The sequence below is a fragment of the Labrus bergylta genome, chromosome 8, assembly GCF_963930695.1.
Source record: "Labrus bergylta chromosome 8, fLabBer1.1, whole genome shotgun sequence".
Lineage (NCBI taxonomy): Eukaryota > Metazoa > Chordata > Actinopteri > Labriformes > Labridae > Labrus > Labrus bergylta.
In genome coordinates this window covers 4,784,384-4,805,166 of record NC_089202.1, presented here as the reverse complement: position 1 = coordinate 4,805,166, position 20,783 = coordinate 4,784,384, and the positions used below count along the sequence as shown (strand labels likewise).

At 38.2% G+C, this 20,783-nt stretch overlaps 1 protein-coding gene across 1 annotated transcript in view; it reads right to left on the bottom strand.

Annotated features, from left to right (window-relative positions):
• The window catches only part of ulk4 (unc-51 like kinase 4), a 74,760-nt gene extending 54,205 nt beyond the window's left edge, over positions 1-20,555 (bottom strand). The window contains exons 1-19 of the mRNA XM_065957747.1: positions 20,501-20,555; positions 19,449-19,589; positions 18,989-19,088; positions 18,398-18,537; positions 18,148-18,310; positions 17,416-17,517; positions 16,983-17,066; positions 16,731-16,806; positions 16,229-16,378; positions 15,581-15,915; positions 14,345-14,414; positions 13,300-13,366; positions 12,928-13,020; positions 12,527-12,587; positions 12,180-12,391; positions 10,812-10,858; positions 10,601-10,679; positions 4,807-4,914; positions 764-847 (exon numbers count right to left, since the gene is read on the bottom strand). Coding sequence (XP_065813819.1) covers positions 764-847; positions 4,807-4,914; positions 10,601-10,679; positions 10,812-10,858; positions 12,180-12,391; positions 12,527-12,587; positions 12,928-13,020; positions 13,300-13,366; positions 14,345-14,414; positions 15,581-15,915; positions 16,229-16,378; positions 16,731-16,806; positions 16,983-17,066; positions 17,416-17,517; positions 18,148-18,310; positions 18,398-18,537; positions 18,989-19,088; positions 19,449-19,586 — 2,109 coding nt within the window. The 5' untranslated portion in view covers positions 19,587-19,589; positions 20,501-20,555. The remainder of the gene's footprint in view (positions 1-763; positions 848-4,806; positions 4,915-10,600; positions 10,680-10,811; positions 10,859-12,179; positions 12,392-12,526; positions 12,588-12,927; positions 13,021-13,299; positions 13,367-14,344; positions 14,415-15,580; positions 15,916-16,228; positions 16,379-16,730; positions 16,807-16,982; positions 17,067-17,415; positions 17,518-18,147; positions 18,311-18,397; positions 18,538-18,988; positions 19,089-19,448; positions 19,590-20,500) is intronic.
• Positions 20,556-20,783: the final 228 nt, after the last annotated feature.

Genomic DNA, 20,783 nt, shown 5'->3' with positions numbered 1-20,783 from the left:
GTGCATATTTAGCAGCTAAAAAAAAGGGGCAACTACAAAGAACACTATAATTATTGTTTATCATGGGATATGTGGGCACTGGCTCAACTGGATGCAGTAACAAGCTCATTTTTGGTTCAAAAAGTGGACCCAATTTCAAACCCTGCTATGTCAGCCCGGTACAATGTCTCCAGTGAATAACGGAGAAAACAGCGTATCTTACTGAGACCCAGTCCATTTCTAATCACCAGTAGATAATTGACAAAAATGACGTTTGTCATTTTTGTTCACATTTGAACCCTCCATGGTCATGTCATATATTTTTGGTGATAAGGGACGTGTAATTAATTATAAATACAGAGAGGAAACAAACAAAGTGAGAAAGCCAGCAGAAAGAAGAGCGATATTCATATTTTTGCTTGTATTTGTGCTCCATCTACTGTACGCTCGTGTCTGGAGGGTCCTAATTGCTGCTGAGGTCAGGCTGCTGAGCAGTAAAGGGTTGTGTTTGATGCAGGTAAAAAGTGTGTGTGCATGCATGTGTGTGGCTGCTCTGCATGCCCTTGACTTGCAGCTGGCAAAACAACGCTTTAGGCCCCCATAGCTGCCTCATCATTACTGTTCACAGGGATCCCCTGCCACACACACACACATACACACACTAACTTGCAGGCACACACATACACACACACTTGCAAGCACACACAGTAAGAGAGACTTAGTCACAGCTACACAGGCACAGACACAAAAACAGACACACGCAGACATACACAGAGACACTCACCCCTTCCCGCAGGCTCCTCATTAAGCCAGTGTAGGCGGCAGCGGGAACGAACCATAGTCCCTCTGGGGAGCCTCTCTTCTCCTCCTGATAGAGAGACATAGCAAAGAAAGGGAGATAGGGGTGAGAAGAGAAAGGGGGGGGGTACATATTGGGGGGGTAGGGGCAGATGAAGAGCAGAGCAGGAGGAAGAGGAAGGCAAAGAGATAAGGTGGAGGAGATACATGAAGGGAGCAGTGAGGAAAAGGGCAAGAAAGGGCCAAGTGAAGAAGGAGAAGGGCAATAAGGAGCCATGACATCTTCATTACTTGGTTACCATGCCGATGTATGAACATGATTTCAAAACAAACTAAAATCAACTGTTTGTTTTATCAATTCAAATATATATTAAATAGTATTTCTGTTTAATTTATTAGTTTGAGTTTCTCATTTCATGTGTATCACACTTCTCAATGGAATCAAAGGTTGCAAAAAGGAGATGAACAAGCATTGTTATAAATTCACCTCGTTAATAAATCTCTCAGCAATAAGAAGATAACACATTCTCTTTTAATCCAAGTTGAATGAATGTCCAAGAATGTTTAAAAAATGTTGAAACTGTCCATCAATATTTCCCAAAGACAAAGGTGATTGCTTGAATTGACAGATATTTGAAGTTACTTAAATGGTTGTTTACAAAAGGCGTCAGTAACTTGTATTTTTGACAGTTCAGTTACTCCTTTGATTATAATAAACATGTGAACTTATTGTTACGACTTGATACAGTACACACTGTTACACAAGCACAGCCTTACAGTCCACAAAAGTCAAATTATTTCAATTAATATTTGATTTCATTTCGTTGAAACACTAACCAATTCTACTGCTACTTTTTGAGGCTCTAGGCTACAGCTAACCTTGAGCATAAAGTCAGCTCTGGAGGCTGCAGCTAATCGTTGTCATTGACTGGTGCTGCAGAAGAAGAGAGCAGCAGAGCAGATGATTTTATCAGGGGACACTTAAATGGCTTTTCCACATTTTGAAAAACAGTTTCTCCTGCAATTAAACGGACAAAGTGATTCCACCTGATTTAGACAGAAGGAAATCACACTTTGTGCTCAGGCTTTTCATTAGAACTGCTTGAAATTACATTTTTAACTACCAGTGATGTTGATGGATGAAGGGTTTCAACAACATGAGCTGCATGATGCCTCTGGGAATGTAGTGATGTTTTCTGTAGTCATCAACTATTTTAGAAAACATCTTCACTGTACCCAACTATGTCATATTTAATAGTCAGTTCACTTTTCATTTCAACATTTAAAACCATAGTTAGAGGTCCTATAAAGCATTGTGTTACCGTGGTGTTTGTATTGGTGCTAGTTATATGTACCTAACTAGAGACACTGAACAGGAAACCCACCCTTGAGTAAACTTGTCTGTCCAGAGGGGGGAGTTTAGAAGACTCAGCAACAATCAAATAACTACATCAAACAGGAGGACATTCACAGTCCTACCAATATCAAACTTGTCCTTACTATTTCTTTACATGAAAAAACAGTTTGAAGGAAAATTTGATATAAATGTCTTTATTATAGCAGCCAATGTGTGTAAAGATTATATATATAGCTATATATAGCTATATATTAAAGAGTGAGGCAGAGAATGTCTGCTATAATGACTACAAACAAGTGAAAGCCCATTTCAAAATATATTCTCAAAATAACAGCAGGAACAGGGACATTACAACACAAGCAAAGTGAGCTCTTCTGTGCTTCATTTACAGCTTCCTGTAAAGTTATAATATTATTCAGACTTTTTAGATAAACCTGAGAGCAAACTGTTAGTTTGATGAGCCCTCTGAATAAAAACATACCCTGTGATTTCTATGTAGTAAGGAAAGAAAGGAGAGGCCAGAACTTCTTTATGGTCTTCAAACTGTATAATAGGCTACTGTTTGAGACTACACTTTGTCTTCATGAAACCTCCGTAAAATTAAAACCAAATCTACTCCTGCGGTTCTTTAAAAGGTTATGAGAGGCATGCTAAACTGTTAAAGAAAGAAAGACATTTAAAATATTTAATAAAGCTTTGTGTATTTGTTTTACTGTTACTGACAAATATTGACCCTTGTGCTGTTAAATTAGCTACCCCTGACTTCTGAGGGAGGAGAAAGAATCAGTTAATTATCGTGTTATTTTTTGGTAAGCACTCTCTGGCCTCAGAGGAAAAGAACTCTCTCTTGCAAGAGCTGAAAAGTCAATTTATTAAGAGCTTCTCCAGGCAATGATGAGATTTTCCATGGCTTCAGGAGAGTATTACGTGTAATCAGGCAAGGTGATTGATTTTTGAAGGTTATCCATCAGTCATGTAAATACAAATCTTACACTTAATCTACTCGGCCGGCTAGATTGAGGTTAACCAGAAATAAATTGGGATCACCTTTTCTAATGGAGTCAAACGAGGGCCCTTCCACTCTCTCTCTCTCTCTCTCTTGTAATTTTCAGGTCTGGGGGTCAATTCGCTTTCAATTCAATTTAGTCAGCATGTAAATTTAAACTCCATTACCTAATGGCAGGGCACTCAGTTTTGTTCTTTTCACTCTGGTATGATCTTTCTCACCGAAGTAATAAGAAAACATTTGATCTTTCTCTCTTCATTTTGACTCATAACCACTAAAGAAAGCAGTCATTCCACTTTACTCACTTCAGAGTTAGTGTAGAGAAAGTTGTTTTCATTATGACCTTCCACATTTAAAAAGCTTTCCCTTCAGGGCTTTCTAAGAGTTCTGAGGTGTAAGGTACTAAATGAATACAATGAATGGGAAAGTTAATATTAAGTGGTGTTTGCACATCATTTCGCAAAGCAAACACAAAATGAGCAACAGTCTATTAGGGCTTTCACAGTTTGCAGAAATCTTCTGAAAAGCTCCGGATATTTCCAGGAGGAGCTGTATATGACTTCACCCGGAGTTTCTCAGGCCAGACCCCTATAGTATTTTTTCCACAGAAAGTCCTAGTGAACTGATGTGAGAACGCTGCGGGATATTCTCCTAAGGATTCAGCTCGAGCCAATAGGAGGGGGAGTGACGTTTCTATACTGTGACTGATGCACGGTGTCTGCACATTATGCACGTAATTAAACAGCTGCCTAAGTTTTCTGTTCGGCAGTATGTTGATTAGAGTCCTTAAACTAGCATTGTGTGTCCATAAGTTTGAGCGACTGAGCTTCTGAAGGAGCACTAGAGGGAGGGCTGTGCTTTTTTAATAAGAAGTAAAACAGAAAGACAAATTGTGCCGGAGAAACAAGTAGGTGTACATTTAAAGTAACATTTAGGTCCCAATATAAGTCTTTTTCTCCAGAAGAAATAGCTCCACAACCTTACATTTCATAGCTGAAAAATACAACAGGAACAGCATGCAGTCAATACATTTTTAAGAGGCTGTTTTGTTTTTGTTTCAGAAATCTTCATCCAAACACACAAACCCAATCTTCAAAGCAAAATGCTAAATTCAAAACCCTAAATAGAATAATAAAAACAAGTCGACTGAGCTAATAAATAACTGAAACATATTTGAAAATAACAAAAAATATATGTATTTTATATTGCTCATTAAAATTGTGTGACCTTAAAGGACATTCATACATAACGAAATGTGGAGACCTTGAAATGATTGTTGGTTCATATGTTCACAACAATAGCAGTGGTAGTTCTGGTTTTGTATCCATTCAAATCTGAATACTGAATCCGTTTTTGGGTCTCACATCATTCAGAGGTCAAAGACTTGTAATAATCAAATTATCAGAAATATAAGAATTAGGATAGGAAACCTTTATCACATGTCTCAGACCATCCCTTCTTTTGTACTACCACTTAAACTGTAGGAGAGGAGGAAAATACTCTACAGACCTACTGCCATCACTGTTTTTAAAATAAATGCAAACCAGATCATATACAGTGTGAAACTTTGTGTCTGGAATGAATTATATGATTATTTTGGATCACTTAACCGCAGTAGCCCTTACTATCTCTTCCTTGCTACTGGCTTCAGTTATGCATACTGTACCTGAGAAGTGATGAGATAAAGGAACTCCCCCAGTGGTGGCAGCAGAAACTGCTTTACTTTACTGTTTCTCAGGTTCTCTCTCAGAAGCTCTGTTAATGTGGACACAGCCTGGAACGAGAGGAGAAAGGGAGAAGGATTCATCAAGACAGCCACTTCTGTTGTTTGGTACGATGTTACGATTAAATGTGAGTCTAATAGGTGTGGATGTCTTTATTTTACCAGAAATGGTTGGTAAACCTAAGGTCATTTTCTGTCACTATGTGGAAGACAATATTGTTTTTTATTTTTATTTTGAATCTTTGAATTAAAATGAAATATAATCACAAAATTCTATAAACCAATTTAAACTAGCCTGCTCGATTGACCTCAAATTGTATGATAAGATAATTTACAAGCTCTTCATCAACAGCTCTCCAAGAAGCTGTCAATAACATTTAACCAATTGAAATGTTAAAATCTCATAAAGTAGGACAACTTCATCTTTTGTCAAATTATGATACAGTCGTATAAACAATCCTTATAAATATGTGGTTGTGAATATATGTCAACCAGAAAGAATGTACTCTCATACCACTCACTCTAGCTTATATTAAAATAAGTTTATGTTTGTGCTTTGCCTTTTATTATAGAAGAAAATATTGTACTCACAAGTGTGTACCATAAGAAAAAGCTTAATGGTCTTTCCTGTCTGTAAAAATCAAAGGTTATTCTATGATTATTATATTAAAAGAAAATTGGGATGACGGCCTTCCACATCCTTGCTCCCTACAAGTGGAATGAGTTGCAGAACATGTTTAACCAAAAGGACCATTGTCTGACTGCATGATTAAGGTTTAAGCCTTAAATATTTGAAACAAAGTCTGTGACTGGTTCTTATTCAGAATGTTTTCTTCTATGTTTGTTTGAACAAAGCAGAAAAGATGTTGAGAAAATAAAAACAAATGATAAAAAAAGGGTTTAAAGGTAAATAAGAAATAACAGAAAAAAAATGGAATGGGCATCTACAACAAAAATCTAATTGAATGCCACCATAATGCAAACACACACAAAACAAAAACATGGTACACACCTTTATACTTTAAAACACACAGGTGTATTCTGAGCATTTAAAAAACTATGCCCGTGTAAAGGTACAACAACTCGTGCAAACACTTCAAGAAATAATCACCTCAGTCATATACACAAACACACACAGTTAAGTATATGCAGACTCAGGCTTCCTGGCTGGCTGCTTCCTGGCATTAGCATTACTGCCAGCTTCTCCTTTCTATGATCTGATGCAAGTTCTGCCTCTCTACTCCATCTCTCCCTCATCACCTTTTTTTTTTTCATCTCTCTGTTCTCACTCTTTCCCTTATTGTCCTTTCTCTCGACCTGTCTTCACTCTTTCTGCTTTTGTGTATGTATATCACATATCTCTCCTGTCTCTGTCTCTCTCACCTGCTCTCTCTCTCTTTCTCATTGTGTAGTGAGATGTGGTAACAGTATGTTAGTTATGCTTTCTCTTAAGTTTCCTTTTTGAAGAGGACTTATTCCTTATGGTTATTTTTGCCCAACAACCATGGAGTAACCTGAGGCATAGATGAGCATGGTGAGGTACCAGTTAGCCACTGGAATCCTGAGCAGCTCTGAGCAGCTCTGAGCATCGTCAGTACACTTTGAGGCACACAAGAGGCCAATATGTTGACATTCACCTTTTACTGAGTGTACTTTTTCATAAAAATAATGTAAGAGTCGTAAATATCGCTTTTAGTTTTTTTGCTTCTTTCTAAAATTGTAATCTGCATTCTTCTCTCCCTCTCCCTGTTGGAGTTGATCATGCAGCTGCTCCCATACACAGAGGTTGCTGAAAGGAAGCCCTGTGCACTGAGCCAGAGTCAAAAAGACCCCCCCCACACACACACACACACACACACACACACACACACACACACACACACACACACACACACACACACACACACACACACACACACACACACACACACACACACACACACACACACACACACACACACACACACACACACACACACACACATATTAATTGTCCCAGCTTCAACATTCTCTCAGATCAAGAAATGCAAATGAATGCACACAAGTAAACATAAACATATGCACTTCATTAACCATAAACAACACTAGTGGCACAGGGAATAAGACAATGTCCCAACACAACACAAAGGGCTTTACGCACGCACGCACGCACACGCGCACACACGCGCACACGCACGCACACACACGCACACACACGCACACACACACACACACACACTAGTATGACACGTACACATAGTGCTCATGAGTTGTGACTGTATGACAACCCTTGGGAAAGCCGGATGAATAATGAAAGGATACAAACTACAGGTTCTGGGTCTTAAAGTTACTTTAAAGAATGACTCAAAGCTTAAACAAGTCTTGTCTTTGCAAAGATGAGAGAAGAGACGGGTGTACAAAGCAGTATGGTAAAATTGCAGTCAGAGGTAACACATATATTTTCAGGTACCCAGCTCTCCACCTATTTTCTAAAGACGACAGAAGAAAAATTGTCTTCTTCCAAAGGAGTCCCGAGATCATTTTATAAAATAGATTTAAATGTCATGGTAGATGTGATATCTGGATATTAAAAAGTATAAGACGACAACAAATGCACTGCTCAAATATTCTAAGCAAATCTATGTATCTATGTATTTTTTTTAAACAATTTTGTAATTCAGTTAAACACTAATTTAAGAGATGCTAAACACAAAACAAAGGAGGCTTTGAGAAACCTTCCTGAGAAAATACTACTGCTATACGTTCTGTTTGACCATGAGACAATGAATGCAAACTGTATTACATGTTTAGATTCTTTTTAAAACCAAATTTTCACATTTTCCCCAAACCAGATTGCTTCAGCTCTAATCCTTTCCCTATAAGAGGTAGTCACAAATTCTTCAAGTATAGTGTCTTCCTTTCTTGGAGCTAATGCCCTCTGAATGTGTGTTCCTAAAGATGGCTGTGAGCCTTCAGAATGCATTAGACGTCATGAAACGTCCCACACAGTAGAGGCTTTACCGGCTAAACCGCTGTAAAGCCACAGAAAACTTTATAAGGGAAGATAAGTGAAGGGGAAAATGATATTGAGTTGCTTTTGAAAGCACAAAGTGTATGTTAGTGACACTAACCCATAAAATGGTATTCTCTTAATTCTATTGAAGACAGGACAAAGAGTGAGTTAAGGACAAAGACAGACGGACTTAAGAAAGAGAAAGGGACAGTGACAGAGACAGACAGGAGTGTTTGTGCGTGTGTGTGCAATTTTTTTTTTTTGGGGGGGGGGGGGGGGGGTTTGATGGAAGCATATAGCAGTAACCATGGTAACTAAGCCCAGCCCTGAAACTCCAATCAGCAGGACAGCAGCAGGAGAACCCCTGCTGAGAAAAAACACACACAAGTATCTGTTGTTTTATGGTCATCTGCATGTCCACGCACACACTCGCAATCAACACTCAAGAACAGCACAGACACACACACAACTTCATACGCAGGATCCCTGCTGAGTGACACATGAACACGTCTGAAAAAGCCTCTGTACACTTAAAAACACAAGAAGAGAGAACCCCTGCTGAGTCTATAGATAGACACAAGCGGCCATGGACACAAACTGAAACACAAAGACACACTGGCACAACCGAACAGCTTTGTCCTTTTCTTAACAATTTGTCATCCTACGGTAGCAGCAGAAATGTTAAGGATTGTAGCGGAAAAAAATGTTCCGCCATTTGTCTTTTACAACAAGCACCCTGAAAAACCACTGCCATGCCACTGTCGGCCATTTTGTAAATCGCCGTGACGACTCAGTAGCTGTAAGGTGTCAGAACAAGTGTTGGAAGAGAAGAAAAGAACAAACCAGGAATGGCAGCGGATGTGAAGTCGGAACCCCTGTAGCGAGAGCGGATTTCATTCAGAATAAATGGTTGTGAACGAACAGAAAGAGAAACAACGGAGAGTAGAGAGAAGGTGGAGGAAAGAGAGAGACAGTCAAAATAATGTGTGTTTCTGTTTAAGGTTAAAGGAACACTTAAGTTAGAGAAGCTTCAGATCTTATGTCCAAAACTGCTTTTATGTTGAATAAGTTCAACCCTCTGTCTAAAACTGTGTGTGTTTGAGGCGGGGCAGTCAGGTGTCTGAACTTTTGTGTCTCCAGGACATTTGTGTGTAAATAAGCCTGTCCTATTACTTTACAGATGATTATTCTATTACAGCTGTATTTTCAAAATGCAATTGTAGCCAGTATAACAGGTACACCAAGCCAAAGCTGATGCAGCCCAAAACTGCAGTGCTGCAAAAATGTTAAATTCATGAAGATAATAAACTTTAAAATAAAAAAAGGTTTGAGCTTTAAATGAAAAATGACAAACATATAAGTAGTTTTTCTAAACAATCGGCAAACATATTGTATATACTGTATATTATATATTATATATGCATACCAACCACTTTCTGTTGTCATATTAGCATACTCATGACATGTACTAGAACTCTTCATGTGGTTGAAAACAGCTAAACCTTTTCAACTAAGCGAGACATAGTCCTCCTCCTCTTCCTGTAGACCTGATCAAACATGTACAGTCATCATTGATGAGAAAATTATTTTTTTGGTCCTTTTTTAATTTAGTTATGTTAATATAATTATTAAAAAGCTCCAGTTTTTCTTGACTGCTGCTGTCATCTAGCACCATTTCTGTCCCTAACATCAACATGGTCCTTCTCCTGGCAAATATCAGCTCATTGTTCCACAGGGAGGTCAAAATAAAAAATACATTAAATGAAAAATAATCTGAAAGACATATTTTTTTTAAGGTGCTGGTGACGCAAGTTAATGAGTGAAGCAGAGCAAGCGTGCAAGATGGCTCTAGAAGGTTTTCTAATGTGTCCCATCTAAACTTCAGCAGTAACAAACTGCAACTACCGTCAATGGAATATTCTCTCTTAACTTTATAATCATTAGAGTTGTGTTTCATGGCATAATATAGACAAGATCAAAAACTCTTATGTCTCTCCATACTGATTACCATACAATTGTTTTCAAATAAAGCTCCCATAATGGTGCCTCTCTATTAGTAGACAGTTTATGACTACAAACAGAACACTATTAAAACTCATTCTACCAGAGGGAGGACAGTGTGGATATGGGAAAGAGAGAGAAACAGATAGAGAGAGAGAGAGAAAGAGAGAGAGACAGTCTCTTGTGAAAGAGTTGTATTGTAGGTTTTTAATGCCACCTACTGGTAAACTACTGGTATTACTAGTACCGGTAGAGTGAGAATGGCGTTATCTATGGAAACATGTTGGTGACATTTCTCCAAACAGCAGGGATAACAACCTAACATTTAGCATTTTAAGCTTAAGCAACTATTCACTCTATGTGTAGTATTACACACTGGATTTGTGTGTACTAATGCCTTAGTGTGCATTTTTTCCTTGTTCTAAGCATGTCTTGGGCTTGTGCTCGTATTTACTGCCACCTCGTGGTGCAAACTTGTACTGCGAGTTAAAGGTTCTTCAAAAGTTTATTAAGGTTACAGAATGCATAACGCTTGACATGTCGTTTGCCTATAATATGGACCTTACAATTTACCTCTTTTTGGAGTTAAAAACAAAGTTCATTTCTTTTTATACTCAGAGATATGCTTAAGTCCAGACTGAGGAAATTCCACACTAAATGGGAGCTTGCAGTGAACAAAATAGAGTGAAATAATAGCACTGAATGTGTATGTAGTATGTGTGTTTGTTCGTGTTTGTTTCAGACCTCAGAGACAGGACTTTCCTCTCCAAGTTGGGTACAATGCAGAGCGAGCAGACCCATCAATCTGAGAACCTTGCTCTTCCTGTAAAAAAAAAAAAAGACACATTTAATTAAACAAAAAAAAAAATGTTCAGTATATTTTCAATCCTAAACTTTAAATGCATACAATAATGCTTCCTGGTTTATAGAAAGTATATAAACACCATGTACTTACATGTCCCAGTTTGGAGCTTGTCGTAACTGATGGGTCAGTACTGGAAGCTGCGTAACAGAGAGATGAGTTAAGAGGGACAAATACAGAGAGAAAGAAGAAAGTCTACAAGATTAACAAACTCATCTGTAAGAAAATTACTACAGTATATGTGACTGCAAAACAAGGGTACTAGAGTCTTTATGACAATACATAAGCTTACTCAAATTTACTCTGAATAAAACACTTGATTAAAACACTTCATCATGCTGAAGGGCTGAGGGTGAATAGGACACAGTAGGATGATGGACAAAGTATTATTACACAACATTAAATCAATACTTATATGTCTTAAAGGTCGTTTTTTTAGCGTAAACATAAAACACAATTTCAAATTTTTGCTAAAATTCATTCATATTCTCAAATACTTTCTTTCTTTTTAGATTGTTGGGCCTTTAATGGAGAGACAAGACAATGGATAGAGTTAGAAGAGAAAGCAGCAACAGGTCGAATTCGAACCCGGGCTGCCCGCTTTGAGGACTACAGCCTCTGTACATGGGGTGCGCAAACCCTCTCAAATACTTTATGTTAAAACAAACGTCATACAGGAAGAAAAATGACATTCAAACACAATAAACAGTCATTTATTTTTTTATAGTTTACACAAAAATTAAGGAAGTATATACTATGCATAGAACAGTGACAGCTACACTCCCAGGTAGTGATGACGTTAAAAATATTCCCTCAAACTTTAAAATGTATTTGTTGACCAAATCCATTGATTGTGCATAATTATCACGATAGGGATTTTAAGTAAGGCTATCAGCAGTAACTAGTTAAATGCAATTAAGGTCTGAAATGATTTTTTTTTTTTTTATTGCCTGCTCTTTTGTCCCTTTAGGTGCACCATGGATAAGCCTCTGCAGTGTCTCCCTGTGGTCACAGTGATGGAAAACACAACACAACACTGCTGCATATTTGAATGTCTCATTTCACTTTAAAAAAAACTTCTAGACAGCTTAGCTGACGAGTCAAAAGTAATATCCACTTCATGACATCAAACATTTCACTTTCCTACCATTCCTTTTAGCTGTTTCCATTTAGTTATTGATCTGTTATGAGTTCCTTTTTACTTAGTTAAGTCAATATTGTCACCTTCGATTTACCAGAAGGTTCAGGGTTGAATTCAAACAGCAAGTAAAGTACACTCATATTAAGAGAGTAAAAACATTCATATGAAAAGCCTAATCATGATACATTTTAAAAGGCAAAGTAATGGAATTTCAAACGGGATCAACATTTTGATTATTCACGATTTACTATTGCATTTTAGAGATTAATCACAATACAAATGTGACAGCCTTAATTTAAAGTGAATAGACATTTTCTTACCAATGTTGAGTTAATCAGCCTGTTGGCAACAACTTTATGCCCAGCCACACAGCAAAGGTAGCACAGCAGGTTGAGTCTGGAGCGAGTGGCTGTGGAGGATGGGGGAGGAGGAGTGGAGGCAGGAGCAGAAAGATTCTGGTCTTCAAGGGATGAGCAGAGCTGCAGGAGGAAGACAGTCCACTCTTCATCACTTAGAGACTGCAGCTTCTCAACTGGAAGGGAGGAATAAAGACAGCTATAAAACAGACGGGGGCCTATGACTATACACTCCCTAGAACCTCTGCACTTCCTCATCAAATTGAAAATCTCATTTGTTATTGACTCAAGAAAAAACTCATTTATCACACCTGAATGTGCCGGTACACAAAGGGTTTTGGGATCAAATCGCACTGGAGGACTCTTAAGAATCTGGAAAGAAGAAAAAGAAGTCACACAATGAGCCTCAGTATAAGCTCTCTCGTCTTCATATCAGGTTCAATGTAGTTATGTCCCTGCTTCATGTTATCAAGTAATCGTTTTTATTACAATGAAAATTACACACATACATGTACAAATAAAGCTTTCTCGTTTGGTACTGTTAAGCTTTTACAATTGTATTGTGTAAGGAGGTTATACTAAAAATGAAACAAGAAAGGCTTCTCACAATGCTCTTACTACTGAAAAGGTGTAAATGTCATATATATGCATTTTAATGTCATAAAACACCTTGTAATCTGATATAGCCTCAGTCAATACTGGATGTCTGTACCTTTGGGTTGTCCATTATTGGGGTGACAGTGAGATCAGAGTCAGTATGGAGAAGAGCTTTCACCTGGGATGTGATGTCAGTCCCAGTATTGGCCTAAGAAGATGGGAAAGAAAAAGATAAGGATCAGAAGAGTCAACGTCAGCAGCAGAGAAGCATTTACTTATTCTCCAGCAGAGGGAAGCAGAGAGCAACATGCCTTTAAAGTTAGACTTTAAAGTGAAAATATTTTAGTCTTAAGTAGGACACACAATCAGCAGTAGTAAATTTGTTTTGGTCACAAGTGACCAGTAACTCATATATTTCATTAGCATGAATCACTCCTCTCTGCTGTGGTCTTCTTTTACAGATTCAAGAATAAATGATGGCAGTGACCTGAGGTGCAGGGGTCGAGTTCGGAGAGCCTGAGACACTGCAGCTTCTACTCAAGTTGGCACGGGAGCTTAAAAAACAAAGAAGACAACATCAAAATATATTGCTAGTTGCATTTAACTATTATTGTTATTATGTGAACAAGACCGACAATGACGTAGCTTATTTGGAGGAACAGCGTATAGGCAAAGGTTCAGTGTGCAAATACGATGGAAGCCTTGTACATATTCTAAAATGATATTTAATGTTGCTACTGTATCACTTTTATGTCCGTACTTTACAGTCTATGGTCCGTACAGGACTATGGGGAAGTCTTATACATGCATCCCTCTACTAAAATGTTCTCTGGACACTGTGTATCATAAGGCTTTGAGGTTCTTAAACACTGGCGTATTCTTATTTACAAATCTTTTTAAGGTGTACAGCAATCCTCACCTACATCAGTCAGAAGATAAGTGGAACTTCTAATCTATGGTCTCAGGATCCTATCCTAGTGTCTGCTCCAAAAGTCAGAACTGAACTGGGAAAAAAGGCGTTTAAGTTTGCTGCTCCCAAAAAGAGCTGCTTCTTAATGAGCTGGCCTCACTGGGTGCTTTTTAGTGGATGTTGAATGAAATAGAGGCAAATACATCCACCTGAAGATGTTCTGCTTGATTTATTTATGATTGTAGTCGATCTTGACGAATATTCATTGTTTTACTTCTTTTATGACTTGTGTTCATGTGGCTTATGTTATGTATGGCTGTAAGTATGGCTGCTAGTTGTTTGTCGGAAACTTCACCTGTGTTGCTGCCTTTCTTGGCCAGGACACTCTTGAAATAGATTTTTTATACTCTTCTTATCTCTTCTGTATTTTACTGTAGACTTTAGGGAAGAGTATTTGTAAGTGTGTTTGTGGTGTTGGTATTAAGTCAAACTTTAAGTGTTTTTGAAATACTGAAATATCTTACTGGCCATCAAGAAGGGCATTTGGAGGAAAAAGGTGACAACTCTTACAAAGTCTAGCTTCAGAGACGTGTACAGAAAGCAAATACACTGGACTGAATACCTGAGCAGAAATATGGCCTCAGTGTTGTCCTCATCCACTCCACTTTTTGGTCTGAGTTCTGATACATTATCTGCAGAAGAAAGAACATACAATAACATATTTTTGAGGATGGATCATGACACTTGCTGACAGGTAAAAAGGTGAAGGAAAATTGTCTTAAAATCTTAGTAAAGAGTTCAAAGCCATGTGCAGCCAGAACTGCTTTATTGTGCCTTAGCACTTATTCTAAAAGTTGAGGAACTCTACTGCAGGGATGACAAACATTTCTTAAAGTGTTTGTGGGTGGCTGTGGCTCAGTCGGTAGAGTCATCGCCTCTCAAGCAGAAGGTCAAGGGTTCAATCCCCAGCTGGGCAACATCTCCGATGTGTCCTTAACCCCAAATTGCTCCCGCTGCTTCAGTGGTGGTGTATGAATGGCATTAGTTACTTCTGATGGATGATACTACACAGCAATCAGCACTACCATCAGTGTGTGAATGGGTGGGTGTGATATGTGGTGTAAAAGCACTTTAAGTAGTTGGAAGACTATAAGTAAAGTCCATTTACCATTTAAAAAGATATTCCCTTATATGGGGTTAATGATGACCAGGAGAGACTATTTAAAATTCAAACAATTTAGCAACAATTTAACAATTTAACAAACTCGCAGTTACCCTTCCTCTGAGGGGAGAAGTGGACCAAGCCATTCCAGTAAAATGCTCTCCAAACAGATCCCCTCTCTGTTGGGGTCAAGTTATCACTTTTTACTTAAAATTTTTCACAGATCTGCATGTCTCTCACTAGAGGACACACACGTGTAAGATGGAGCAAATATACCAAACTGGGAAAGATATGAATGTGAAAAAAACATGTGTCTTATCATTCAAACGAGATCACTGCACTGTATATAAAGCTGTTATTGTAAAAAAGAAAAAAACACCGTATAAGATACTCCTTGTTTGTGCAGGAGACCTTTGTTGATCCTGCTTGTCCTTGCAACCATATTAGGACATTTGTGGTGCTGCTGCTTGGAAACAGCCTCTCTCAAAGCTATGCTGGTGATAACAGCCCATAAATACAGCAAAAAAGTGAATAATGTCCAATCAACACTTTTTATATTAACCTGTATCTCGCACACACATGGTCAACTGTTCAAAGGACATTTAACAAACTACTAGTATAAAGTTTTCTGATATTCCACTCTGTGTAAAACATTCACACATGATTACCAAACACAGACATCAGGTAATGTGTTACCTAGTGTGAATGACTTATTGGCTTTCTGGGTGTGGAACATCAAGTGGCCCGCAGATAGCTTGGGGTTATCTTCTGTCTTAACCTCCCCTCTTCCTTCTGTCTCCTTTCCCGCCTCATCACCTGTGCCCTGGCTGTTCCTTGAGGTCCCACGGGTTGTGTGTCTTTCAGAGTGTTGGAGATCAGTCTTTCTGTCTGATGGTCCATTCATTGTTGATGTTGTCTGTGACAAAATTAATTTCTTGGTGACCCTATGGGTTGGCAGGGGAATGGTGGAGCAGCTGTTAGGAAGCTTTTCTGCCTCTCCTGGAGGGATAGGTTCAGGGATCCTTGTTTGTCTGTGAAGATATTGTAAAAACAAACAATAACACAAGTTATTCCGCTGTAAGGGAATCAACTGCACCAAGAAACTTTTTGGCAACTCTGCATGCTGTTTGTTGTACAAATAAAGGCTACACCCAGCGGACTAGAAGAGGCTGGACTGGACTTAACCAACACTTACAACACCAAGTACGTACTGTATACTGTATATCTATAAATAATGTGTACATTATGACTCTTGCGGAGTCATTATGTAACATAAAATGGCTAAAACAAAAGACTCATAGGCCTTAGGAACTGTAAATTAAAGACAAATAATCATGAACACACCTCAAGCTAACAGAACCACCACCCTCAAAGCCATTATTTTCCTCCTGATCCCCTTCTTCATCCACATCCTCCTCATCTTCAACATACTGCTCTTCTTCCATTAGTAATTCTGTCCAGAAAGGATGCTCTAACAGCTCTGGCCAGACCATCCTAAACAACAACAAAAAAACAAATAAGAACACAATAAAATGACACTATGGTTGACATGCCAAAGGAAGTAGCAATCTGAAATCACATTCTACATTAAAGTCCAGAAAATGTCACTGTCTGTGCGGTGTTCAGACAGTAATCTACTTCAAGAGAAATCAAGCTCCAATATGCCCTCAATAATTGATAATATGGACTTTTTATCTTGTCATTATCATACTAAATTGTAAAGTACCATAAGACTTGAGACCTGTCACATGGTTTACTGGTAGTTGTTACAGTGGCAGTAGAAAAGACTTGTTAATTCTGTTTGTGTGTCTGTGTGTGTCATCACGTCTGTCTCCATGATCATGACCTCTTATCTGGGTTTTTGTTGAGCAAGCGTTTTAGAAGGTTCTGGAAATCTTCACTTGGAGGACTGGATGAAAACACTGCAGAAAACAAAACAGAAGTTATAAATAAGCCAAAAATGACGACTTGAGCGAGGTAGAGCTGTCCTCAACAAACTACCAAACAACTTTGAAGATTCATTTGTAACATCACAAACTGTGTGTCTTTGTGAAAGCATGTGGGTTTATGCATGAATGTGAGCGAGTGTGTGTATTACCTGTCGGTCTGGGAGGTGGTGGTTCCTGAAGTAAAACCATCTTGGTAAGTTCAGTGTAGCTATCAGCATAGAAAGGAGGTTTACCTGAAATACAGACACATGTTTAGGTTCACAAAAAACTACAATATACTGCACATGTTATATTTGAATGTGTCATGTCCTCCCCTGATCCCACAGTCAGATTGGTATTCATGTATTTAATATTTGTTGGCTGGTCTCACGTTGTTATTTAGACCTTCTCACAGTTCTCGTTTCGCATACTGCATATCCTGTCCTTATCGCTTTTGTAATTGTCTTTCACCTGCCCATAATTATTCTTCCCTTCTTAAAGTAGAAGGTCTGTGCTCCTCTCTCTTAATGTCAGTATGTCCAGTGTGTGTGTGTGTGTGTGTGTGTGTGTGTGTGTGTGTGTGTGTGTGTGTACAGTAGGTACCAGTGTACATGTAATAGAGTATGCAACCCAGAGCCCACAGATCAGAGCTCCTAGTAGTTTCTGATCCCTGCAAAACCTCTGGAGGGCTATAAACTGGAGAACCTGGAAATATAAACACATACATGTATTGGAATTAGAAAAATAATAAGCGTTCTTATCCTTGGTCCGTATACATTACACTGTAAAAGGTAATATTTAATGAATGATTGAAATTACTTATTTACTTCTTCACTTAGTTTCCACGATTCACTTTCTCCAAAATGTGTTAAATTATTTTGATATAACAACCATGTCAGCAAATGTATCCCCTCCATCTTTTGCTGTCTGTCCTCATGAAGTCATCAAACTAAGAGTTGTTTTGGATGTAACCTAAAATATCTCGTGGCAAACACAACCACACAGAAGGTTGCTGCTTTAAAGGCGCACAAAACAAGCGCACCTCTTCAGTGACATCATTTCACTGACACATCAGTTCATGATGGGATTGTATATTCACTACTGATGTTTTTGTCTTAGCTGAGATGTTTCAGTCATGTGAATAAATGACCTTTCCAGTTTCTGTCTTCATTGAAACTAAAGATGTAATGCTAAACAACATGTCAGCAGCAGTAGGCTGTGTCTCAATTCAACTGAACCCTTCACAGATTGCACCGCACGTTATACTGGCTTGGTTAAGCTTCACTGTCAGCCAACAATTCCAAACAAACCAACAGAATAAAGTAGTAATCTGACCTTGTAGTCTTTTCTGCATGTCGTCAAAGTTGTCTTTGGTATCTTGATCTTCTTCACACTCAAAAGTAGAGAGCATGGCATATAAATCCTCCCGTGTCTGCCCTTCCCCCTTGGACAGACAGAAGTTACCTAACTTCAGAATACCACTGCCGTCCAATAGGATCTATGGGAAACAATAGGAGAGCATTGTATCACATGATATTCTTTGTTATACAGGTAGTTTTGTATCAACAGGAATTAAGACACAAACCTTGGCAGGATTCAAATCAGAGAAAATGATTCCTAGCTCATGGATGTATTTCAGTCCTTGAACCAAGTCCCATCCAAACCTCCTCACCACATCTTCTGAAAGACATTCATCTTTAATTATGACTGACTCCAGGGAACCACCTGATAGAGAAATGGGACAAACAGAGAAAAGAGAGATCAGCATTTATGAGGAAATGATTGACACAACAGAGCGAGCATGAGAGAGAAAACGTGAAACTTGTCACATTGTTTTAAATTATTTAAGGTATTTTGACGCTAACTTAGGCTCAGAAAACTTGACAAGGAGGGTGTCCTTGCATGAGATTAGCTTAAAACCACTTAATTTATTAAAACTTAGTTGCTGCTGGGTTGTTAAGGTTCTGAGTGCAAAGTGAAATTAACAAATTTCATTAATCTGTTGTAATAAAATGTAACAGTATTAACTATTTGTGATGTCATTCAGTTCTAGGTTGCTTAAAAATGCATTTCTCATTTCAGGTTCCACATCAGTTAATGGCTAAAAAAACAGCACAAAATAATTTCCATTAATGGTTTCTGACTGATATTAGAAGTGCCGGAAATAATAACTGACCTGTGCAGAGCTCCACTACCAACCAGAGGTGGTTACTTGTCTCATACCACTCATAGAAGGACACTATGTTCGGATGTTTCAGATCAAGACTGAGACGTACCTTACAGAGAACAAAACAAGACACAATTTAGTGGGTACAGCAGGTACTAAATATAAAAAGACAAATCCAGTAGTCTTTTATATGTACTTTGAATAGATTACTTTCATAGAATGTGTGTGTGTGGGGGGGGGGGGGGCACATAAGTCTAATGTCAAAGGATAACTTTGTAATGAAAATAGATTATTTCCCTGTTAACAGCATAGGAGGTATAACAGGTCAATATAACTCTTAGTAGTTATTTAACTACTATTAATTAGAAATAACAGGCCACTTTCAACACCTACATTATTTTAAGATGTGGTAAAAATGTTAAGTATGTCTTGTCTTGATATGTTTATAATTTTTTAAGCACTGTCCTACATGGTTAGTGATCTCTGGTCTCTTGGCTTTGTCCGTGCAGAGGATGGCTACATAGTTCAGATCGCCCTTTCTTCTTCCTTTATAGACCACGGAGCTACTGCCCGTCCCAAGTTCCTCATACAGGATGAAGTTCTCCATCTACTGTGGAATGGACACAAGAGGCCAAAAGTTATTATTCATTAAATAATAATCAATAAGCAAAATGTATGAAAGGGAGAGGTGGAGTAGTATGTGACATCATAGGGGAAAAGAAGCAGAAAATGATTAGACCCAAAGCCGAATAATACTATTTGTATCATCACCTTAGCTTTAGAATAAACAAGCACTGATATACTTTGACATTAAAAACAAATGTATCGTCAAGTCTATGACTGTACAGGAATCAAGGGTGCCCTACAAAAGTCACATTTCCATTCATTGCACACCCTTTCCAACAGTTTCAGATGAAAATGGAAAGTTAGTGTTTGTGCAATATCTTATATTGTTGTTTCCAAAAACCTTTAATTTTATATAATGGCATTAAATAATTACAGACTGCATCTCATAACACTTACATCCTGCAGATTTTGTATCCCATATTGGGATGGTTACTGACTAACCAACACTTGCGTCATAACACAGGAACAACATGTTTTGAAAAGCTTGTCGTGAATTGATTTCACAAATGCTAAAACACATACACTTGAAAATAAATACTGAAAAATGTTTGAGCTCTTACATGGACGAAACTCAACTTTAGCAGACGCTTGCACTTTTGCACAACTACTGTGTAGTTACATTGACTGAGAACATAGAAAATGCGCTGGCTTTCCACAGAGAAAACATTTTGAGTTAACTTAAATCTTCTATCGTCTCAAGTGTTTTGTCGAAAGTGCTCCTCGTTTGGTCTGGTAACCGCTAACGTTACCGTCTTCATAAAGCAGTTTGTTTACGTGAACGACAGAAGGTTACTGCAACTGCTAAAAAGTCAAGTCAATTCATGAAAACTACATGTTTTTACAAACACGGCCACAAAAGTTTGTAATATTTTTGCATTTCTTCGTATTAATTACCTCAGAACTTCACTTCAACGAGCCGCTGTTTGTTGGCGGAAGAGTACTGGGCCAGATCATTCCAACTGGAAGAGGGAAGTCGGAATTTCATGAGAATAAAGAAAATCAACTTGGGTCTACTCACTAAAATCATTTGAGTGAAATACGATTTAGCTATTTTTTAAAATATATATTTTGTTATGTACGCGCAATTCATGTTTTTTGGTTTTTATTCCAAAACTTTTACGAGTCTCTGCCTTTACCTAACTTTCTCCAAATGGTATGTTCCGGCCGGCGTTGCTAG